Source organism: Callospermophilus lateralis, chromosome 5, assembly GCF_048772815.1.
Source record: "Callospermophilus lateralis isolate mCalLat2 chromosome 5, mCalLat2.hap1, whole genome shotgun sequence".
In the NCBI taxonomy this organism is placed as follows: Eukaryota; Metazoa; Chordata; class Mammalia; order Rodentia; family Sciuridae; genus Callospermophilus; species Callospermophilus lateralis.
The window spans coordinates 35,203,372-35,228,487 of record NC_135309.1 but is presented as its reverse complement, the minus strand read 5'-3'; the positions used below and the strand labels follow the sequence as shown (position 1 = coordinate 35,228,487).

The following is a 25,116-nucleotide window of genomic DNA, read 5'->3' as shown; positions in this document are numbered from 1 at the left end:
CTCACAACAGAATAGAGGGAGCTCCATATAGCTGGACCATGTGTCCTTCAGTCATGCTTCAGGAGACAAAAGTCCAGGTCACAAGGTTATTAGGGATGGAAGGTCACTCTTGGCATAAATGTGCCTCTTTTGCTTCCCAATGGTAATAATATTAGAAATGATAGTCTAGTGTTTTGAATACATATTGAGCATCTTGTATTATTTAATGGGATTTCAAAGTTTCCATGTAGGGTGAATATTCTTTTCATCCTCATTTTACAAATTAGTAAAAGAAGGCACAGAGCAATAAAATGACTTGTCCAAATACTTTTTGGAGATTAGCCAAAGAAATTGCTCAATCATTTGTTTAGTTGACATCGAGCATCTATCTGTTCCAGCCGATGCTTTATGCTGGCCACAATACATGGTCTCTGCCTTCATTAAGCTCAAGTTCAAACACACTTTAGGGATAGGTCAGTGTGTACGGGCATGCATAAGCCTAGTAGTCCTGGCAGGGAAGGCTCTTCTGGGTTACAACACCCTTGCTCTCTAGCTAGAGAAAAAGAAAAAGAAAAAAAAAAAAGATACCTTCCTCTCCTCATTATCCTTTACTAGAAGAAAAGAATTCTAAACATGAATAATCAATATAAATATATTTTAGATGACTTACACTGACACAGGGGTAGGCACATGGTGAATACTTAACAGATTGTTGATGAAAATATGTTAAACAACTAGGGGCAATGAAAAATGAGTGGAGAAAATGTGTAGTTCAGGGACTGTTGAGTACCTATGCACTGTCCTTTGAAAATCACCCACGACCTTGAACTCTCTGAGTAGCCAAAGTCTGGCAGTTTTAGCTTTTACCAAAGCCACAAAGGACCATCACGATCAGTATATCCACTCTAGCCTGCATAGAACTTAGAGCTCTGGAAAGCAGCCTCGTGTTGAGCAACCAGCACAGGCTTTCTCTTAGATTCTACCGCTTCTGGCTGTGTGGGCCACGGGTTCACCAATATTAGCCTGCTTCTAATTTTAAAGAAGTGACAACAATAGCCTTTCCTAGTTTCGTTGTATACGTTGGACAAAAAACCTAAGTGGAATATCTGACACATTGTGGCCTTGCAAAATGGTAGTTCCTTTTCTACTAACTTCATGCCTTTGTCCAAAGCAAAACCATAACTTAAAAAAGCCCGCCTAGCACATGTGAGACCCTGGGTTCCATCCTCTGCACCACATAAAAATAAATTTAAAAAAAGGTATTATGTCCAACTACAACTAAAAAGTAAAATATTTTTTAAAAAAGGCATGGCATGAATGAAAAATCAAAGAGATAAACATTCTTTCATTCAATTACTAAGAACTAAAAAAGCTCTTACCACAAGGTATAAAATCCTTTTATAAATGGCCTTTAATCCCAGAGATGACTGTGAATGAAAAATTAGCAATGGTCCATTAAAAATGAAAAACGGATTTCTATAGTGTTCTCTTATAGTTATCCTTCATTCCACAGGGAAAGTAAGAAGTAATAATTAACAATAGAATATACATCCACCCCAGTTCCTTCTTTATAACTTGGTTGTGACTTAAGGCTGGAAAATTCTTGACCATCTGCAAAATAAAGCAAACAAACAAAAACAATAAAAAACCCTGAGTATTTCATTCTTTTTGTTTTTAACAGCTTTATTGAGATACAATTTACATACGTCAAAATTCACTCTTTTTAAAGTGTACAGTTCAGGAGTTTTTTTTTTATATATATTCACAGAGTTGTGTAAGCATCAGCACTATCTAATTTTAGAACATTTTCATCATCGCTTAAAAAAAACCCAAACATATTAGCAACCACACCCCATTCTCTTCTGCCCCAGTCCTTGGCAACCACTAATCTACTTTCTGACTATATGGATTTGCCTATTCTGGGAAGTTCATATAAATGGAAGCATACAATAAGTAGTCTTTTGTGACTGGATTCTTACTTAGCATAATGTTTTCAAGGTTCGTCTGTGCTATTGTAGAATGTATCAACACTTCATTGCTTTTTGATTTGAATAATATCCCATAGTATTAATAGTCCACATTTTCTTTATCTAAACAGACTTTGGGTGGTTTCCATTTTTGGCTGTTGGGAATAAAGCTGCTATGAACATTCATGTACAAGATTGTGTATGGACATACATTTGAATTTTTCCTGGGCATGTACATAGTGGTAAATGGTTGGGTCACATCTATGTTTAACTTTTTGAGAAATTTCCAATCTGGCTGCACCATTTGATAACCCCAACAGCAATGAACGAGGGTTTCAAATTCTCCACATCTCTACCCACACTGTTATTATATGTCTTTTTAATTTTGGCTGACCCCAAGAAGTATCTCCTGTGGTTTTGACTTGCATGTCAATTAATAATAATAATAATAATAATAATAATAATAATAAAGTTGAATGTGTTTTGCATTGAATTTGTATATTAATTTTGGGAATACTGCCATTTTGACAATAAGTTTTTGACTCTGTGTCTAGAACAAGGGATATCTTTTCATTTATTTTAGCCTTAATTTCAATGATTTTGGGGAGGAGGATATTGGGGATTGAACCAAGGGGTGCTTAACCATTGAACCATATCCCCAACCCTATTTTTTATTTTGAGACAAGGTCTTGCTAAATTGCTTAGAGCCTCACCAAGTTGCTGAAGCTGGCTTTGAACTTGTGATCCTCATGCCTAAGCCTCTAGAGTCATTGGAATTACAGGCAATTACTACCACGCCCAGCTCAATAATGATGTTTGATAGTTCTCAGAGTATAAAATCTGAAAACTCTTGGTGAAATCTATTCCTGAATAAATTTTCTTGTAAAGTTGCATTACACTTCTAGAAACAAATTATTTGAGAATTGTTTTTTTAAATTTGGGAATGTCTTTATTTCATTTTTAAAAGACTTGCTGGATACATGATGCTCCATTGACAGTTTTTTTTTTCCTTTCAGCAATTAGAATGTCATCCATTGCTCTTTGTCTTCTATTATTTCTTATAAGATGGCAAAAGATAATCTTACTGGAGTTACTTTATGTGTGACAAGTCATATTTTTTGCTTCTTTCAAAAATTTTCCTTTGTCTTTGGCTTCCAGGTGTTTTACTATGTATCAGGTTGTGGATTTCTTTTGTGGTTATTCTAAGTGGAGTTGGCTGAGCTTCTGAGACATATAGATTAATGTTTTCATCAAATATGAGGAGTTTTCAGTCACCATTTCTTTGAGTATTTTTTTCTGCTTCTTTTTTTCTCTCTTCTTCTTTTAGAATTTCCATTAGGCATATACTGGTGTGTTTAGTGGTGTTCCACATTTTCCTTGGAGTTCTGCTCATTTTTTCCCCATTTCATTTTTTTTTCCTTTCTGCTCTTTGGATTCCATAATTTCCAATCCTCTGCAAGTTTGCTGATTCTTTCTTCTTCCTATACAAATCTCTGTTAAGCCCATCTGGTGAATTTTTAATTTGGGTCATTACATATTTTTACTTCAGAATTTCTTTTTGGTTCTTTTAAAATATAAATGTTGGGCTGGGGATATGGCTCAAGCGGTAACGCGCTTGCCTGGCATGTGCGGGTTCGATCCTCAGCACCATATAAAATAAAATAAAGATGTTATGTCCACCAAAAACTGAAAAATAAATATTAAAAAAACCTCTCTCTCTCTCTCTCTCTCTCTCTTTAAAAAAAATCTATCTTTTATTGGTATTCTGTATTTGATGAGGTATTTTCTGCATACCTTTTTTTACTTTTACTTTTTTTTTTAGCTCTTTTAACATATTTATAATAGTTGCTTTTAAGCCTTTGATAAATCTGACATGTGGGCCCTCTCCAGCAATTTCTGTTGCTTACTTTTTTCTTTATTTGAGTATAGGTCACACTTTCCTGTTTCTTTGCACGTCTTATAATTTTGTTGTTGTAAAAACTGAGCACCTTAGATAACATGATGTAGGGACTCTGGATACTGACAACCCCACCCCTATGTCATGATCTTTCTATTAAGCTGTTTGCCTATGAAAGTATCACACCCTACTTTTAAGCTCCATTAAATGTTGGGTAATTGCTTTCTTACTTTTTGACAATGCCCTGGGGCATAAATTGTCCCATAATCCAATCCAATTGAATTCAAGCCCTTTTGCAGGAGTTTTTTTTTTTTTTTTACTTTATTAAAAACCTATACATATTTTGACATTTCTAATAGCAACATATATGATAGATATGGTTCTATTCTATTTATAATAAAACCTAAAAAGATTAATATAGTTAAAATCTATAAGATTTTGTTTCTAGATCTAATATTGGCTTACAGATTTTGAAAGCAAGTGTCTTAAAATTTTAAGACATCAATATGCAGATCAAATTTGTAATAAGGAGATATGGCCTAGATGCATTCGGCACGGACACCAGATGTTCCACAGACAAAATTTCGGATTTAAAATAATATTAAAACATTACGATAGCATGAAATAATATAAAACAGGTAAACTTGGGAGTTGACCGTCTAAGTCTTTCACTAAAAATTGAAGGGAAAAAAAAAGCCTAGGTAATTACTCTTTTTTTTTTTTTTCTTTTTCTTTCACAAGACGGCATAGTTTGTAATGGAATGAAGTTGGGTCTCCCTGATGATTACCCCTACCCTGGGCTACCTCTAATTAGGATACTGGGTGGAGTAGTTTTTGAGGCAAGCTTTGAGGTTTGTCCTGACTTCAAAAGGGCTGCTCTTAGCTGTCTCTTTTATTGGTTCTTTCTGGTAAACTAGATGCCCTGTGGGTTAGTTTGTTCTACTGGAGCTATGTGTTTCCTCTTAGTTGCTTACCACAGAATCTCCCCTATTTTTAGAAGCAATAGTAGGCTTAACCGTTGTCTATACCTCTGTTTCAAATAAAGTCAGTTCCCGTGGGGACAGTGTCAGAACTATCTATTTTGTTTGTTTTTTGTTTGTTTGACTACTTCTCCCCCAGACCAAATCTCTGAGCCCTTGCTGCAGAGCACTGGTCAGGAAAGTGACCCACTCTTAGAATGACACCTCTTCTTTATGAGTTGGACACTGGGTGTGGGTAGCAGCCCCTGGTCTTTTTGGCTAGCTTCTCCTGACACGGAACCTGTGACCTATGAATGAGCCGAGGCAAGGGAAGTCAAGACCTCCATATTCTTGACCCGTGGGACCTGGCTAGAGCCTCCAATATATAAGGTCTGGGTGGAGAAAGGGATCTCCTGAACTCCTGGTTGCAGTCACCAGGATTTTAGCCTCTGCAACCCAGAGTTCAGGGAATGCAGGGTGAGATGGGGCGGGCATTGTTGGCCCCTCTTGGTGAGACTGTATCCCCTGACTGTGAGCTGAGGGAAGAGAGGACTCTGTTTTCTTGGCCAGGCCCACTATCCTGCTTTCTGTGCTGGAGAGGGAGAAGGAAGAAAGGGAGGAATAAAGAGGTTGAGACTGCAGGGCAATGGACTTCCACTCATAAGTGTTTTTCATTTGTTGTATGTCCTTAGGACAATTTCTTAAAAATCTGTGTACGTGTGCGTGTGTGTGTGTGTGTGTGCACACTCTATAATGTGTATGTGTGTACATGCATGTGTGCGTGTGTGTATGTGTGTATAACAACTAGTTACAGTTGTTTCACTGGGAAGCAAATCTGGAGAGGCCCTGTCACTACCATTTTAGAAGTTGGAAATTTTTTTCATGTTCTTATTAATTTGCAAATATTCTTCTTTGGAGAAATAAACCTATTTTCCAAAATACATAAAATATTTTACTTTTTTTTTTAAAGATAAGATCTCACTATATTGCCCAGTCTGGCCTCAAACTTGCAATCCTCCTGCTTTTGCCTCCGGAGTGGCTGGGTCTACAGGTGTGCATCAGGCTCCTGGCTGATTTTAAAATCAGATTGTCTTTTTTTTTTTTTTTTTCTTACTCACGGAATTGAACCCAGGGGCACTTTACCAGTGAGCTACATCCCCAGCCCTTTTAATTTTTTTCATTTTGAGATAGGGTCTCATTAGGTTGCTGAGGCTGGTGATCACTTTTCCTCAGCTTCCTGAGTCACTGGGATTACAGGCATATAATAGCTGGTGAAATTGGGCTTTTTATTGTTGAGTTTAAAGGGTACTTTTTGTATTCTGGATACAAGTCCTCTACCAAATATATGATTTGCAAATGTTTTCTCACATTTTTCGGGCCATCTTTTTGGCTATTTAATTATTCTATTCATTTTTTCCTTTACAGATAACTGAAGCTGCCACATCTTAAAATGTTATCAACATGCTTCTTCCTTTAGATTAGTGGTAAAGCAAAAACCACTTCAGGTAGATAGATGCTAGTGAAGAGTTCTCTGTGGTCATTAGACTAGATCAAAGCAAAAGACAAGGAGTTTGAATGGAAAGCTAGGGATGGGCACTTAGGGACCAGGGCATAGCCTCTGCATCCTGGCACTGGATCCACCAAAGCTCTTCTATGTTGTACTCTGAGGATAGGGTCTGTGCCAGCCACCTAGCCTTGAGGGTAAGCTCTCAAAGGAGCCAGTGTGAAACTGCCTTCTAGTCTTGCAGATGCTAAGCAGATGCTACCAACCTTGGGCTAGTCATACTTCTTGCTAGACCACAGGGCTGAATCCATCCTTCCCTAGAGCTTCCATTTCCTCCACATTATCTCTGCTCCAAATGGGGATCTTTGCCTTCGTTTGGGCTCCAGAGACATGCTTAAGCCCCACTAAGACTCCAGATAATGAGGCAGATCTGCATTAGTCTAAAACATAAATTGAATGTAGCCTGTCACAAGCGGGGAGGGGAATTACAATCCTTTCAGAAGCCCCAGGCACATCCAGCTCCTCCTGACAAGCCCTATCACAGCCTTGTCAATTTGCCACCTGGGATTCAGAGGGTTTTGCTGCCCACCAGGAGGGACAGACCAAGTCTGTTTATCCAGAAACTTGGCAGGAAGTACAGGTGCAGCAACCTTGGAACAAAGGCATATTCTGAGATCCTGGTGCCTGTTGTCAGAGGAACACAGTTGAGAGGCAACAGGCAAACAATTTTGGGCAAGGCAGCTGATAAACAAACAGAGAAGCACACTCAGGCCAGAGATAGGGGACACCCTGGAGGCTCCTCTGTTTGTTCTCTGGCACTGGCAGAATCTGCTCTCTGAAGCATTGACTGGAAATATGTCTCACTGGTGCTTGCTTGAGTTGAGACTCTGCCTCCTCATCCCCTTTGAAATCTACCAGAGGTCAGGTCAGAGCATGGACTCAGCTGAGCAATTTGGTTAATATTAAGGCCCTCTTGACAGCCAGGCTATGGGTCTCCCTACCAGCCAGCAGTATCCCAGGGCAACCTGCACACCTGACAGAAAAGACTGTACACAGTGGCTAGCCACACTGCCAGGCTGTCAGTCTTATTGTTCATGGTTGCCCCAGTGCCTCCCAGAAGCTCCCCCCCCCCCCCCCGAGCCGGGGATGAAGCCTGTTCCATAGACCAGGCCCACTTTGAGGCTGTGGGTAGAAATCAGTGTTTCCTGCCATTGACTGTGCCCTGATCCCATCTTCCAGGAAAAGTAGCACAAGGCTAGTGCCTCTAGGGGTGCAGGCTGTTTGCTGGAATTTTGATCACACTTAAGGGCATGGTCACCATGCTTAGGAACATGGCCACCAGCAGCTCCACCACCAGACTCCTAAAGGATGTAGCCATTGGCAGAAAGGACAGTGCCTAGAGTGTGTGGCAGTAGCCCTGTCTCAGACTACTGATGGCCTATCAACAAGGTTTCTGGCTCAGAGGTGACTACCTCAGTCTCCCCAGTCATGGGCAGGTGGTGGGGGAAGTGTCAAGGGTAGCTAATGATGTTCCTGGGGAAAAGACGACAGGCTTGAGGCAAGAGCCAGCCCATGTTTAGCACCAGGCCTATCTCTGCCCTCCCAGTGGCCCTGCTGATGAACCTAGGCTCCCTGCAAATCAGGAAACCAGTTGGTGTCCCTACTCCTTGAGTCTTAGGGCAGGAGGCTCTGAGCTTGCTCACACACAAGGTCACTATTCTCTGAAGTCCATGGTACTAAAGAGCTATAGGGAGGGCATGCCCATAGAGACTAAGGTCTGGCCACTGGAGTAGTGAAAAACCCCAACCTCAGACAGACTGTTGGATACCTGAGGTCCCACCTTTCCCCACATAATGTCCAGTCTTATCTCAGGTGCCACCTGCCCCTGCTTCTGTGTCTGCCCTGCTGCCTCCCTTAGCTACTAGATGCAACTGGCTCTCCTCCCCAGAGGCTGTGGAGGACAAGCCTCTTCCAGCCCTGAGTCCAAAGATGAGGAAGGACCTTGCCCTGCCTTTTCCATTCTTTTTTCTTAAAGTGAAAAGTAATTTGGTTCAATCTGCAACAACTGCAACAACAAGATAATTAAGGATTGATAACTGATAGAGTAAAATAAATATGCAATGATCCTCTAGTGATATAAATTAGTAAATGCTTAAATACATTGGTATGGGGGGGAGGCTTTTCTTTCCAGAATAATTCCAAATCCACACTAGGAAAATACCATGGTAATGATGGTTTCAGCCAAGGTCTAGTGAAGAATGATAAAAGCAGTGGGTAAAAATTTGAGGAGACAAAGAGTTTGGTATTTTTTTTATAATCTCAAAATACCTCCCCCAAGATATTTATTAACTCTGAAAGGGAAAAAATAATAACTTTACAAGAAGAGATCTAACACAACAAATTTAACCAAGTGATTGAGATTAACATCACCAGTAATTAAGACGTGCTTGCTGTTATGATATTCCAAGACACATCACTTCTATGGTATTCTTACCAAAAAGTGCATAACTCAATGTACTTATGAGAAAAATTCACACACACTCAGAAGGAGGCACATTTATCAAAATAACTCATAAAACATGTCATAGTCACAAGAGATAAGGAAAATTGAAAAACTGTCACAGATTGGAGACTGAGACATGACAATGAATATAATGTGGGGTTCTGGATTGGATCCCCAAACAGAAAGAGAACATTAAGGGGAAAACTGGTTTCGTTAATGCAATTGTTAATCCATGTTAATCTCTTGCTTTTGATAAATGGATTATGAGTCATGGTTAACATCAGGGGAAGTTGGATGAAGGGTGTATGTGAATTTTTTGTACTTTTACAACTTTTCTCTAAATCAAAATTTATTTCAAAATGAAGTTTCAAAAATTTGATTCTTAATAGCTGCCTTAATAAACTGGACTTCACAAACAGCCTCTGAAGAAAGAAATGACCTGATGCACACATATACATAAGCAGACGGATATACTCATGTGAGTCACGACTCAGACGCCAGATCCCTGCTACCTGCCATCTACGGAACACATTTCTATGGTGGAACATGGCATCCTTGGGGATATAGCTGGTCTTGTCCCCCCGTGGAGGGCCAGGTTGAGAGGAAGACTAGGTGGGCTTCTCTGTCCTTGAAACTATGCCCATTGGGAGATCCTGGCCCAGAAAAAGCAGAGACATGATCTGGGGATGGTCCCTCTACCTATGCTAGCCCAGATGCCCAGACCTGCTTGGGGCAATAGGCTTGACCCTGTGAGGAGAGGAGGCCATTTTTTTTCCACTGGCACTAGCCAAGTAGGCATGAGTTTGAACCTATGTATGTCCTGTTATCAGAGCCTTGGAACTTCCCCTCTGGGGAGATGGGCTCAGCCTCCAGCAATCTTATCACCTGTTAGGCCAGCCACAATCTGAGACTTATAAAAGGTCCCAAAATATCCACAGTATCCAGACAGAGGTACAAGAAAGAGGGTGATGAGGTCCTGTTCTTACCACCCACCTATTATGTCATTTGCTGGTGCCACCCTCTGTGTTGGTTATCACATGACATATATGGGGTCATGATCTCACCACGCTCTCCCAATGACCCAGATGAGGTGGGTCATTATTATCCTTATTTTTAAAAATTGTGATAAAATATACACATAACATAAAATTTACTATCTTCATCGTTTTAAAATGCACAGTTCAATAGAGTTCACATGGTTGAGTAACCAATTTCCAGAACTCTTCATTGTACAAAACAGAAACTTGATATCCATTAAACAACAACTCCCCATTCCTCCCTCTCTCCAGCTCCTGGTAACCATCATCTGCAATCTGTTTCTATGAGTGACTACTCTTCATAATGGATATTAGTGAAATCATTCAATGTTTGTCTTCTTGTGACTGATTTATTTCATTAAGCATAATATCCTCAAGGTTCATCCATTGTAGCATGTGTCAGAATTTGCTTTCTTTTAGAGCTGAATAATATTATATTGTGTGTGTGTGTGTGTGTGTGTGTAAACACATCCACATAAACATATTTATAAACATACACTCATCTGTTGATAGATATTAGGGTTGTTTTCACCTTTTGGCTATTTTGAACAATGCTGCTATGAACGCAGGTATACAAATATCTTTTTGAGACAATGATTTCAATTATTTTGGGTATAGACCCAAAAATGGAATTGTGGGATCATAATGGTAATCCTTTAAAAATTTTTTTTTGTTTCAGTACCAGAAATTGAACCCAGAGATACTTAACCACTGAGTCACATCCCCAGTCCTTTTATTTTTATTTTTTTTTAATTTTGAAACAGATTCTTGCCGACTTGCTTAGGGCATTTCTAGGTTGCTGAGGCTGGTCTCAAACTCATGGTCCTCCTGCCTCAGCCTTTTGAGCTGCTAGGATTACAGGCATGAGTCACCATGACCAGCTCTATTTTTAATTTTGTGAGGAACCACCATATTGTTTTCCATAGAAGCTACGCCATTTAATGTTCTTCCATTGTTTGGATCTAAAATGTTCCCCCAAAGCCCCTGTGCTAAAAGCTTGGCCCCCAACATGACATTACTGGGAGATGGTGGAAACTTCAATTGGAGGGCGAGGTAGATCTTTGGGGGTGTGCCCTTGAAGGGGATTGTGGGGCTCCAGTCTCTTCCTCTTTCTCTTTGGTCTCCTCCAATAGGAAAGCAGCTTTGCTCTATTACACTGCCTCCTAAGACCCAAAAGCAATGGCACCAATCAATCACAGACTGGAACTTCTAAAACTAGGAGCTAGGTAAATTTTGTCTCTTTCTAAGTTGATTGTCTCAGGTATTTATTATTGCAATGGAAAACACATGTTCCCACCAGCATCACACAAGTCTTCCAATTTTTCCACGTGCTCACCAACATATGCTAATTTCTGTTTTTCTTTTTGTTAGTGATCACCCAGAACTCCTTGTGCCAGCACCCCTCTAGGGAGAGCCACCCATATCATTTACCTTGGCACTTGCTTTTCTCCCCACTCCTCCTCCCAGCCACCAGTACCCATTTGCCTTTTATTTTACTCTCATCACTCAAAAAGCAAGCAAGGAAAGGAAAGGTTGATGAAAAAAAATCTGATCTGGGAGCTGAGGGTGGTGCTGCACACCTATATCCCAGCTACTTAGAGGCAGATGCAGGAGAATTGCAAGTTTGAGGCCAACCTGGGAAACTGAGTAAGACTCTGTCAAAAAAAAAAAAAGTGTGGAGGGGGAGAGAGCTGAGAATATAATTCAGTGGTAGATCAGTGGTACAGCTTTGCCTAGCATGCATGAGGCTTTGGGTTCAATCCCAAGCATCTCAAAAAAAAAAAAAAAAAAAAAAAAAAAGGCAAAAGAAAAGCAGAGCAGATGATTGTAGTGCAACAGGTGTGTGTATGAGGATGTGCATTCTTAGAGGTGTCTACAAACTTCTGAACAGGACACAACAGTGGTACCTATGGACTTGGAAGCCAGTAGCTGCCTACCCTTCACATCCTGAGGTTCACAAAGCCAGTAAGGAAGGGGAGTTCAGTCCAACTGTCTGGGAAGTCTGCAGCCAGTCGGTCCAGCCTCCATCTCAGCTGCTGAGAATGCTTCTAGGAATTGAGGTGGGTTGAACTGGCTCCCAGCCTGAGATGTTCCTGAGCTGGGCTGTAGGTGGAGTGGGCAAGCATCAGGAGCCCTTGCTAGGGGGTAAAAGCCAGAGAAGCCATCTCAGGGCCCAAGGCAGGCATACAGTTAATGCTGGGGGATTCAGAGGAGGTCCACAGGGTGGGTCACTTCCCACAGCTCCTGCAGATTCTATAGCCACCACTTCTAACTGACCACCATTCTCTTGCAGAGGTAACTTCCATAGCTTCCTCACAGGTCCTCTTGCTTTCCATAAAAACTAGAGTAAGTTTTTTTTTTTTTTTTTTCCTAAAAATACAAATCTGGCCTTGCTACATTCTTGCCATCCTCAAAATAAAGTCAACTCTTCAGTATGCCTATGAACTGGACCTATGAGTGTTTATAGCCTCCTGTGGTCCTCTGAACTATAACTACCCTCATCTATGGGAATTCCATTCCCCAAATCTGCCATTATCTTTGCCTGGACAGGTCCTATTCAGATGTAGCTTAAATGTTATCACTCCTTCTTGGAGCATTTCCTCACTTTGTTATTCCACAGAAAGGGTAATTTATTTACCCCCAGGTCACACAGCAAGCAAGCTATGCTCCCAAACCCCATTGCTAACTAGGGTTGATGTTAGTCTTCTCTAACACAGCCAGTATACCCCGTAGGCATCTGAGTTTTGAAGGCAGGACCCATGTCCCGGATATCTACACCCTGGGGCCCAGCACAGGGCCAGACTTATTATCTAGTGATTGCCACATTGTACTGAGGGAAAAGGATAACAGAGGCCATAGCAAAGACAACTGTTCCTTTTTTCTTGGGAGGAATATACAGATGAAGTCTAGAAGCAGGGACTTCTACCAGCTTGATTAACAACCGGAAATTAGTCTGTGGGAACACTCTTCTCAGAAGAAGGGTATGACCTGATCTAGCATTTCCTGGTCCTCAATAGATGCACAGTAGGAAACACAGAGTGAGTGCATGTACATTCCAACTCCTGAAACTTACAGAACCTGCACCCAAACCACTTCTGATACTGAGGGGCTAGTGGCAGAGGCTGGAGCCCCTGCCCACCAGCTGGCACTATGATCTTAAGAATTCTCTGCGAGCCTATCCATGAGTGCCTTGAGGCTAGGGCTCTACCTCTTTTTGTTCCCTGTGCATAACCAGCATGCTCCCTTTTGAAGAAATTGGGGCCTCAGGATAGGAGCCGTTCTCTGTGTCTATGCCTGGACTCAGCAAAGTCCTCCACAACCCTGCTCTCACCCCTGTTAGGAAAGTAATATAGGCTGTAAATCAAGGCAGCCTGGAGCTGGGCCTCCCCAGGACAGTATTTAGGCTCTGAGGAAATAACTTCATTTGTTGTGAAACTTGGAAAGGAAAAGACAGTTAGTGACAACACTCCATTCTCTACCCTCTCGGTACTGGACAGAAACGCTTAAGAAATGAGCCTACAGTTGAGTCTTGCTCCCTTGGATTGCGTACCTGTTGCTAGAAGCTTAAGCTAGTAGCATACCAGGCAGGTTTGAGGCAGAGGGGGCGCTGACTCAGGCATTGCCAGGGAGTCTCACGCGGGGCTGACGCAAATGGAGGATTGCTCCATTCCCAGTACCTGGGCCCCGGAGGGGGACTGCCACCCACCTCGGTCACGATGGTGGACAGGTAGACGTCCTGGCTGAATTCCCAGCCATCCAGGCAGCTCTCCTGCTCCAGCTGCTCCAGGTCCACGTCGCGTCCCGGTTCCAACCCCAGAGATGAAAAGTTGGAGATGGTGGCCAGTCGGTAGCGGCGGCAGCTGTGGGGCACCTCGCGATCGTCCTGCAGCACCAGCGGGATACTATGGTTGCGCCACGCGCTGCTCAGATTCGCAGTGTCCGGCACACGGCAGTGGTGCTCCGGGGTCCCCGCCAGGAACACGACTGACATACCGTTGAAGCCATTGGGGATGATGCTGGCACTGAGCAGGAAGAAGATGAGGCGCTGGAAGGGCCCCCATTCGCCCAGGAAGGCGGTCACCTCCTCGTAGTCCCGCATGCTTCCCGCTGCTACGCAGCTGGCAACCTGGTGATGAGGACGTTCTCGGGACTGCCGCGCGTCCTGGGCCTTTCCTGTGGATGTCAGGACGTTCTGGGGCAGAGGACAGCTTCGGGAAACTGGGCTTCAGGCGTTGGAATGATCCCCGGAGCCAGAAGAAGACTAAGTCTCGGGACCACACCCCCATCCCCAGCTGCGGGAGGAGAGGGATGGGCTGCGGCCGGGCGGGGGTGGGGCGGGGCTCTTCGCTGACTCCGCCCCGCGCTGCGCGCCCTGGCTCGCCTAGAGGCAACCTAGGGGCTTTGAAGCCAGGATCTGCGGTGTGGCCTGCAAGCTAGTGAGCGAGTGTGGCGCTGAGGCACCAGGTAGTGCTTGGCGAGCTCGGATCTCTGACTTCCCGATCCCCAGTCGCACGTGGGAGGGCGGAACGGAAAGGGAGAGGTCAAAGCCTGGGAGCGAGGTCGACCCCAGGTTCTCTGTCGGCGTGGTGCCAGGCCTAGCCCGGGTCAGGAGTCCTTCTGCTGTCCCAGTGCAGAGTCTGGACTCGCGCGGGCGCGGACCAGAGACTTAGCGAAGTCTGTGCTCGCGGGAAACTTTTGCAGGCTGCAGGGGTGACAGGAGGGCGCGCTCTCCTCTGCCACCCGGCTCAAGTGGCTGGCATCAGCTGACGGAGAGCTCACTTTTCACGGGTCTTAGGAGGGCTCGAGTCAGTCGCCAACCGGTGGCGCCTAGAGAAGCGCCAGGAGCCTCACCTTGAAAAGGACTAACAGGCCCAGAGCCTGGGAGGGATGAACAAGGTCATGTTGGGTCACAAATGCGCTCTGGACCAAAAGGGATGGGGATAAGGGCTGCAGGGTGGCCCTAGCGGTGTCCCTAAGTCCTTCTGCGGGCTTCTGTAGAAGACTTCAAGGCAGATTCTGACCCATTTCCAGAGCATAGTGATGGAGGCGTGGCTGTCACCACACCTGAGTTCCAATATTCATCCCCTTGGCCTGGCCCTGACCATGCCCTCAGGTCCCCTTATTGGGGCAGGCTTCCAGAACCTTCTAGGACTGGAAGGCCTTCTGTTTGCAGAATAGCCGGGCCCCATTCCACGAATTTAAGGAGGAGGGAATGAAGAGGAGCTGGAGCTGGTTCTATTTGACGCCCAGACCTGGCAGAGTAACAAACTAGAAGCCAGGGTCTTTTTTTGTTTGTTTATTTTTTTTCCAGTGAGGAGTGGGTTCTGCTCAATGCCCAGATCTATGATCTATGCATTTCAGCTGTTGTGTGAGATAGACAGTGAGATGGATAGCCTGAGCTGGAGTCTGAGCCCAGGGTTTCAAGAGGCAGATGAGATTGACAGGTGAAAGAGTTCACCTCTGGAGATTTTTGCAGCAATGGGTTTGCTTCCTTGGCCCCTCACTGAGAAGTTGAGGGACAATTCTGCCTCTGTTTTGTATCCTCAGATCTGACCCCTCCTCTTATGCTGACATCCCACCACCTTGGAACCTCAGTTTCCCTATCTGCAATATTTAGACCATATGTCCTAATGTGCAAGATAACTGATTTATGCCTGTTAACTCAGTGAAATTATTAATAGATTCCATTTAATTTAAAAAGTATCCTTTGAGTAGTAAGCTGTTACCTTACTTAGCTAGGATTTCAGTCCTCCACCCCAAATTCAGATAATAAGGCAAAGCCTAAGAACTTATATGAGGTAGTTTATTTTGAGAAGTGATCCCTAGAAAATAAATCTGAGGAGTTGGGTAAAGTGAATGTCAAAGGAGATAAAGCCAACAAAAAACTGTGAAATTGAGCTGATAGTTGGCAATGGCCGGGTGTAATAACAATGCTGTGTGGAAGAGCCCTCTTGAAGCCCGAACCTGAAAGACAAATTAGCAATACCAATTGTGACTTGCAATTTTTATATTGTGAACCAGGCATGGTGGTGCACCCCTGTTGTCCCAGCAACTCAGGGGGCTGAGGCAGGAGGATCACAAGTTCCAGGCCAGCCTAAGCAACTTAACAAAGCCCTAAGCAACTTAGTGAGATCCTGTTTCAAAAAATAAAAAGGGCTGGGGATGTTGCTCAGTGGTAAAGCACCCCTGGGTTCACTCTTCATTACAAAAAAAAAAAAAAAATTATACAGATAGATACGTAGATAAATAGATATTGTGTTCATCTAGGATTTCTGCATTCTTTTTTGCAATTTTATGTTAAATATTATTAATTAACTAATTAATTATTTTTGAGAGCAGGTTTTGCTATGTTGCCCTGCTTGTCTTGAGCTCCTGGGCTTAAGTGATCCACTACAGGTGCATGGTTGAGTCTGGCTCAAATATTTACCTTTAATTACAGAATATCTTGGTGGCTCTTTTACCTTTTTCATCAGCAGAAGGCAAGTGCCTCTCTCTTTTCATTTGTCTCAGGTTTGTCTGAGCCTCATTGCTATGAGTGACCCAGGTTTCATTCCTCTGGGACCCTCTTTAGATTTTTGTTGTTGTTTGTTTGTTTGCAGTCCTCTTGCCTCAGTTTCCTGAGTAGCTGGGATTATAAGTGTGCAACCTTGCCCAGCTCCACTGGGACTCCTAAAGAGCTACCTAGGATGAGGAGTCATTTATTTCCTAATTCTGTTCCATTCATCTACTCCCCTGTACTTCCAAGTTGTACACAAGTGGGACCTGAGATCTGAACAGGTTCCACTCAACTAACCTATTTGCCATTGTTCACAAGTATGTGTAAATCAAACTGTCTTGCCTCCTCCCTACAACATGAATGAACAAGTACATCGCTTATAGCTTAGCCTGTTGGAAGGATTTTCCTTCACCAGTTTTCAGGGCTACATTCTAAATGGAGCTGTGTTGCAGTAACAGTAATCAATGTAGGATTATGCTAACCTATCTGTGAGTCAGAGCTGAGTATTTTTCCCTTCTTCATTTAGTTGCAGAGAACCCCTAACGGGTTTGAGCTGAGACAGGTGTTAGTATAGCTGAGGTAGGTATCATGGCATCTAAGCCACCTGTTATTGTTATAACATGCACCCTATTGACCTGTTTAGTCCTGATCTTGAATCTGCCGTTTCTGTTTATGGTGGATTGCTGATGAACCTTCCTGATATTATAACTTGATAGAATCTAGCAATACCCAGATTATACTGGGCATCTCTGGTTACATGAAATTTTGATGCCCCATTGTCAGGTCCTGTTTTTATTGGAAACAAATAGCTGCTTTTTAAAGGTCAAGTAGCTGTCTTTTTCAAAGGTATGGTTTGTTTGTTTTTTGGTACAGGGGATTGAATCCAGGGGCACTCAACCACCGAGCTACATCCCTGACCCATTTTAGTTTATATTTTGAGACAGAATCTAAATTGCTAAGGATGGTTCTGAACGTGTGGTCCTTCTGCCTCAGCCTCCCGAGTTGCTGGAATTACAGGAGTGTGCCACCATGCCCAGGTATTGACATGGTCTTGTTCCAGAATTCTAGAGATCTGCACTGAAACTATTTTAGTAAAGCTTGTCAGAGACTCTATCTAGTGTTCTTGAATCTGCTGCATTATATGGACCAAATGGCAGGGAAGCCTGTACCAGAGTGGGACACATTGTAGAGCTTTCTCTTAACTCTGGGCTTCACTCAAAGTTGTGAGCCTTATGAGAAACTCAGTAAGTAGTTGGAGCAGGAATTCACCAAGCACTATGTCCAAAGGGTAAGGCACAACAACTTGTCTTTATTTTCTAGGGGATACCCTAGTGTATTCCAGAGTCCTGCATTACTGACTTCACCAGTTTGTTTCAAGATAATATGGGATGGGAGAAGTGAATAGAGACATAGATGAAATAACATTGGCCTTGAGAGTGGATCTGGGGGCTTGGTTTGCTAGTTTGTCTATGTTTTTCTTTTCTTTTTGGTAACAGAGATTGAACCCAGGGGTACTTAACCACTGATCCACATCCCCAGCCCTTTTTGTAAGGGCTAAGTTGCTTAGGCCCTTACAAAGTTGCTGAGGCTGGCTTTGAATTTCGATCCTTCTGCCTCAGCTCCTGAGCCGCTAGGATTATAGGAATGCATCACTGAGCCCAGCTGTTTAGTCTACTTTTATATACATCTAACTTTTCTAGAATAAAGAGGTGAAATAAAGCTTCACAAGTATGGGTTGTTCGCACTTTCTGTCTCTATCCTCTGGCATGCATGTACCTTACTAGGGCATCTAGAGTATGTGGTTATTCTTGTTCACTAGGACAAATTAGCATTATGTCATTAATATAATGGACTACCACGGTGTCCACTGTGGACTATTGAGACAATCAAAGTTAACAAATACTGTGTCAGAGAGTGGCATTAACATAGTCCAGGGGCAAGAGAATGGATGTATACTGCCATTATTCTCACATAAAAACAAGCAACTTTTGAGCTCTGTCTTAGCTTGTTTTTTGCTGTTATAACAGTACTACAGATTAGGTAATTTATAAAGAAATTTATTTCTCATGCTTCTGGAGACTGGGAAGTAAACCATCAAGGTATTGCCATCTGGTAAGGGCCTCCTTACTGCATCATAACAGGGCAGAGGGTGTCACCTGGGTACATGGGCATTCTTGCTGCTATAAGAAAGCCACTCTTTGTTATAGTCAAGGTTTCAATATAGTCATTTGGTTGGTTTTCCTACAGCTGTTAACTGATTAATTTCCCCTATCTCTTCCCCCCATTCTATGGTTTTGATCTTAAATGTCTCCGAAAGGCCATATATTAAAAAAAAAAAAAAAAATTCTTGGTACCCAGTATGGCCCTATTGGGAGGTGGTAGAACTTTTGGGAAGTGGGCAGTGGTAGGGGGTCTTCAGGTCACTGGAAATGTGCCCTCAAGGACATATTGGGACCCCTGTCCCTTTCTCTTTTGCTCCCTGGCTTCTGATGTCAAAAACTTTGCTCTGCCATGCACTTCCACCACGAGGTGCTGCCTTGCCACAGGCCCCAAACAATGGATCCAATTGGTCATGAGCAGAAACCTCCAAAACTATAAAAAAAATAATTTTTTTCTCTACAAATTAATTATGCTCAGGTCTTTTGTTATAGGGATGGAAATTTCACTTTTGCCCTTTGGCTTTTTTTTTAATTTTTTTTTAGTTGTCAATGGACCTTTATTTTATTTATTGATACCTGGTGCTGAGAATCGAACCCAGTGCCTCACATGTGCTAGGCAAGCGCTCTGCCACTGAGCCACAACCCCAGCCCTCACCCTTTGGTTTTTACAATTACATTTATGACATCTCCAAAGTCTTTTTTTTTTTTTTTTTTTTAATCAGGCCTTTCCTGCCACGATGGTTCTTAATAGGACAGAGAGTAATGTTAACTCTTCTGCTAGCTGCTAAGTGTCACTTATCTATCCCAGTTATTCACTTAGGAACCAGGGTAATATATTGTGGCTCTTCAGACTCATTGGACTTCTTTGCCCAAGAATTTCATTTATTACCTGGCTTTTATGAACCCCCTTATTTATTTATTTATTTATTTGTTTGTTTGTTTATTTTGGCATGAGGATTGAACCCAGGGGCAGTCTACCACTGAGCTATGGTCCCAGCCCTTTTTTTTTTTTGAGATAGGGTCTCACTAAGTTGCTGAGGCTGACCTTGAACTTGACATTCTCCTGCCTCAACTGTCTAAGCCACTAGGATTACAGGGATATGCCACCTGGCTGAGCCCACAATTTAATCGCCCACTAGCATGGATGCCACTTCCTGCTCTACCTCCACAGCCCTTGAAAGGTCTGATTCTTTCCCCTTTTTGCCCCCTGTCCCTGCCAGATCTACTCTGATAAAAAGCTACAGATCTCTTATGGGAAGTGACTGGAGAAATAATTATCATGCATACTTTTGGTAGCATTGAACTGTTCTTCCAGAAAGAGACTTGGCCTTCCCTTAAATCAATAGGCTTTGAGCCTGAGAACTGACCTAGATCTGGGAAATTTATAAGGAAATACTATCTTCCACGGTAGCAGCTATCATCTGCTTCTGTTCATGGCTCTTGATTTGGAGGGTCTGATTCTTACATATCAAGTGTTGCATGGTCATCTGCTAATGTGTTTAACTCTTGGGAAAACAGTCTACTAGCTGTTGCCACAGACAGACCCTATGAGTCAAAGCACTCTAGTTGCCATTTTGGTTTTGTGGTAATTACATCTACTCTACCTCTCTTGATTACCTTTTCAGTGTCTATGCTGTTTCCTTATAGATCAGGGACTATATTCCCCCGTGTAGACTGTGCTGAGAACTAACCCTGGTTATTGATCTGGAGGTAATGAGGAGAGGTGGGGGAGGATCTTTAGGAGAATAAGCATCATCTTTATGGCCACTTGTCTCATGAGGAGTCTTGGCAGGGATTCCAGGCAAGGATTGATTCATTTCCTATCGCAAGGGGAGATCAGCTGCTTCTGTTGGCCTTGAAGATTTAGAGCAACCCAGAAATTCAAAATTCTCACATTAACCTCCCCATATTCTGTGCTCTGGGGTTTCTATATTTCCTATTCAGGCCATATATTCATCATGGGAGAAACTCTCCTGCCCTTCCAATTACAATTTGCCCTGTGGCTACAGGAGATAAAGTTTCTTTTAAAGTGTCATGGAGGATCTGGCTCTCATAGTGGGCTTCAATTTGATAGTTGGTTATCTTGAGTCTGTCATTTATTTTTAAGATTTCTAAAGCAACTAACCAAAGCCACTCTACTTCCTCAATCCTTATGATTACCATTGTTCTCATATATTCTAAGTACCATAATCATGCCTTCTCAACTTTGCCACTTTGGCAATGGGGCCAGAAATTCTTTGTTATGGGGGACTGTCCTGTGACCTTTAGTCTGTTCAGCAGCATTTCTTTCTTTTTTAAAAATATTTATGTTTTAGTTGTAGTTGGACACAATACCTTTATTTCACTAGTTTATTTTTATGTGGTGCTGAGGACTGAACCCAGGGTCTTACACATGTGAGGTGAGAGCCCTACAGCTGAGCCACAACCCCAGCCCCTCAGCAGCATTTCTGACCTCTATCTATTAGACTCCAGTAGCCTGCTCCCTACTCAGGATAATAATAATAATAATAAATCTCCAATGTACAGTTTCTATGTTTTTAAGTATCAGTTTAAAAATAAATTCAAGTTTACGGGGGCGGGGGGCGGCAGGTGGCAGAGGGGTGGGCTGGGGTTGTGGCTCAGTGGTAGAGCACTCGCCTAGCATGCACGAGGCACCGGGTTCCATCCTCAGCACCACGTAAATGTAAAATAAAGATATTGTGTCCACCTAAAACTAAAAAGTAAATATTAAAAAAAAAAGACCATAGAGTTTCAGATCAAGTGGCCATCTTCAAATTGTCTACTCCTTCAAAAATAAATTCAAGTTTAAAAGGGTCTCCAGACATTGCTAAATGCCTCCCTAGGGAGGAGGTAAAATGTTCACTGATTGAAAAACACTGAAACAAACCATTGCTTTACCTTTTGCTTGCATCTCATTCTAATCTGTCATGGATGAGAGTCTTGGGAAGTGCTACTCAGGGATGCCCGGGGCCATTGTCATTTCATTTACCAAAAGCAGTGAAGTCCTTGTCTCAGTTTGAAAGGTGAGCGCTCCAGTTCTAGAGTCCCTTCCTTGCAGGCCTGCCTTCCAGGGCCACTCCTGATATCAACTGTGTTACACTGAAATCTCTCCTGAAAACAGAGCCTGTGCCAAGGGTTGGTGAGCATGCGGTTTATCTGGGAAGGGATCTAAGGGAACAGGAGTGAGTGACTGGGGAGAGCAAAGCAGGGAGGAAGGGAAGCAAGCGAGTGCAGCGTCAGGTTGTTCACAGCTGTGGGAAGCTAGAGGGTGGGTCTTAGAAATGGGTGCTTAAGCCTGGGATGTAGGGAACATTCATCCATAGGTTTCTCTCCCATGGGTTGAAGTTTGCCTCATCAGAGGTTAACTCACCCACACTTCCAGATGGCACATGTGTGAGAGCCTGGTGGGATTCTGTAGGTATTCCATTCTTAAACATTCTAGAAGCCAGGAGCAGAGAGTGAGAAGTAAGCAATAAACTTAGTCATGCCACCCTGGAGAAGCTGGGTAAAAAATAGGCCTGGAGGATCTGAACCTGCAAGAATGAAAGTCACATATATGACCACAGAGGGTGCAGCTTGTGCTGCCCTTTTGGGGTGCTTGCCAGGATCATGAGGAAGTCAGGACCTCAGCAACCTTGTCTATAGGTTCACTCCTGATTCTGCTAGTTCTAGCCAAGGAGATCTGGAGCTAACAATGCAGGGCAGATGCATCCATGGGTACAGGAGCAATCCAATTCAGACAACTGCTCCTGTGGGCATTCAACCAGGGGTGGGGGAAAGCATGAGCTTGGAAAGATTGGCAGACATTATACCATGCTTGACCTTAAACATTCTTAGTTGTCTAATGGGTTTTGATTTAATTCTAATATGAATGAGAGTCAGAGCATCACCAGATAAGATATGTCTTCTATAAAGATCTCTTTGGTGGCCATATTGAGAATCCAAGGGAGGAACTAGAGTGGAAATAGAGACATGAGGGAGGAGACTGCTGTAGGCATCTAAGTGGGGGATGATGGTGGTGGCCAAGAGATACAAGGATTCTAGAACTTTTAAGGATGAAGCAAGGGTGGATTTTGGTGGCCCATTGGAGGCAGAGGTGAGGGAGGGCAAGAAGCAGGGGAAATGTCTAATTTGAGGGGCACTGAGTGGGTGGGTGAGTGATGGGGATCTATTATCTGAGATGGAGGCATAGGAGGAGGAGTAGGTTACAGAGAAGGTGGTGAAGTAGGTTTTAGATATTTTGAGTATGAAAATCTGGGACATCTGGGTGGACGTGTCTAGTGAGAGTTCAGTCAGAAGTCTCAGTTGGAGATACATGTTTGGAAGTAATCACAACTGCAGAGTTCCTGAATCCTGGGGCACAGACAATGTTACCAGAGAGTAGAGACAGGATTCTTGGTTGCCAACAGGCTCCCAGAACTGTCCTCTATGTCCCTCAACCGCAACTGGGAAGCTGCACGTCAGGCAGGGATACGCAGAAATCTGCTGTAGAGGTGGCTCCAGGTGCAGGGAAGTCGGCAAACCAGGGTGCAGCCTTAGCAGAACAATTTGCTTAAGACTGGGTCTAGGGGGGAGAAGCTGCCCCGTGGCTCAACCAGGGTGGTCCCTGATTCCTGTCACCCCAGATCAAATCCAGTGGGACTGAGGTGAGAGCGTAGAAGTAAAGTCAGGACTGTTTGGAAGGGTCTAGCTACTGGGCAAGGATCTCGAGAATGAGCATCTGGAGAGGAATGAAGGAAGAAGGCCAGAGCCTTGGAGGCTGGTGCCCCAGGCTGGCAGGAGAGTGAACAGAAACGCTGAGAAGCCTCATTACCTAGGAATACCAGGGCTGAGGCTGACCCCACCAAGAAATCTTGCTGTGGGAGATGAGGCAGGCAAAGAGAACCCTGAGGGCTGGGAAGAGTCCACTCCAAACTGTCTCTCGGCAGCTCTAGGAACCACAGAGGACCTCAGGAGCAAGACCAGCAGGTGTGAGGTAGGCTCATTATTGCTGGAGTTGGTGATCAGGTGTTGAGGGCACCAGCCTGGGCACACTCAGACCAGAACTTCAAGGCTGCTTAAATGTCCCCAAAGGCCTAGGTGATAAAGGCTTGTTCCCTAGCCTTGGCACTATTGAGACGTAATGACAACTAGTGGACGGGAATTGGAAATGTGCCCTTGAAGAGGATACTGGGACCCAAACTCCTTCCTGTCTTTCTTTGCTTCCTTGATGCCATGAGGCCATGAGGCTTCCTCTACCATGTGCTCCTGCCACGACACACTGTGCCGCCACAGGCCCAAAGCAACAGGGCCAAGTAACCATGGGCTGAAACTTCTGAAACCATGAGCCAGAATAAACCATTCCTCCTTTTAGATGGATTATCTCAGGTGTTATTGGTAACACAGGCTTTTTGTGTCACCTTGACTCCGTCCAGCTTCTATGTTCCACGCCCCAGGGGCAGTTAGCAGCCCAGTGCTGTGTGAGGAGTCAGTGAGGCTGACCTTCACTGTGGGTCATTTGGTAACTGCTAAGCAGAGACAGGCCTGCTCCTCTCTGAAGTGGCCCAGTCAGTGTCATTTGACCACTGTTAGGCCTGCAGCACTCTCCCAGGAAGACAGACTCAGGCAGTTGTCCTGGTTGCCCTTGACACTGAGATTAACTAGGTAATGGGTGGTGCTGGCGAGTTTGTCAGCCTCCTGAGATCATCCATAAGACGGTGATTATAATCATATGTCCTTTCGGGTTGATACAAGGCTTAGAGAAGGATTATATCCGTTCACAAACTTGGAACTTCCATCACAGTTATTATCCAATGGATTTCCCTTCCTCTGAGTCTGTGGCTGTGCTCCAGCTTCCAGTGAAGATGTACCTACAGGCTAGCAAAATGCCCTGGAGAGCAGCGGAGCGTCCTTCCATCCATTTCTGCAGTTGGCAGTGAAGAAGCTGGAATGCGGCTTGCGGGCATCAGCCTTACAGCCTGGTGCTCCCAATCTGACTGGTAAGACAGACCTACTCACTGGCTGGTTAGTGAGGTTTCTGAGCACACATGGTCCTTCAGGATCATTGAGGTCTCTGGCAGCCTGTCCTGGGATTTCTAGTCTGCTTTGGAGCCACAAATGGGCCCATGCCAGACACTAGATGAAGTCTAATTCTGTGAGGGTCAAGATTTAGCTCCCCAGTTGTGGAAGAGGGATATAGGGGACAGTTTTTGGTTGTAAAAGAGAACCCTCTACTACCCTCAAAACTATTGACATGTTTTACCTCCATTTAGAAGTGCTGAGAGAATAGTGTGAGAAATACAGATTAATGTAGCAAAGTGACAAGCTGAGAAGTTACCCAGAATTGTGAAAAGTCAGTCAGGAGTTGGCCTAGGACACAAAGACAAGAAGCTGTCACCTTGGTGAACTGTTCAGGGCGTCACCAGAGTGCAAATAGCTGGATAGGAGGAACTGGAAGTAAAGGGAGAGGCAGGTGCTCTCCAGGCGGGGCAGGGGGGCCCTCTGGACTCATAGATCAGACTTCTGGTCATAATGATGCAGATCACAACACTCCCACCCTCAATTCAGCTGATCAGAGGCTGTGAGCTCAGGACCAAGCTAGTGCTCACTGAGAAGCTGGGGCCTTGGCCCGGAAGG

The 25,116-nt window shown here is 43.8% G+C and overlaps 1 protein-coding gene across 2 annotated transcripts in view; it reads right to left on the bottom strand.

Annotated features, from left to right (window-relative positions):
* Window positions 1-14,059, bottom strand: part of LOC143399050 (solute carrier family 22 member 4) — a 47,743-nt gene extending 33,684 nt beyond the window's left edge. For both annotated transcript variants that reach the window (XM_076855765.2, XM_076855766.2), the window contains exon 1: window positions 13,553-14,059. In XM_076855765.2, the coding sequence (XP_076711880.2) occupies window positions 13,553-13,945 (393 nt within the window). In that variant the 5' untranslated portion in view covers window positions 13,946-14,059. The remainder of the gene's footprint in view (window positions 1-13,552) is intronic.
* Window positions 14,060-25,116: the final 11,057 nt, after the last annotated feature.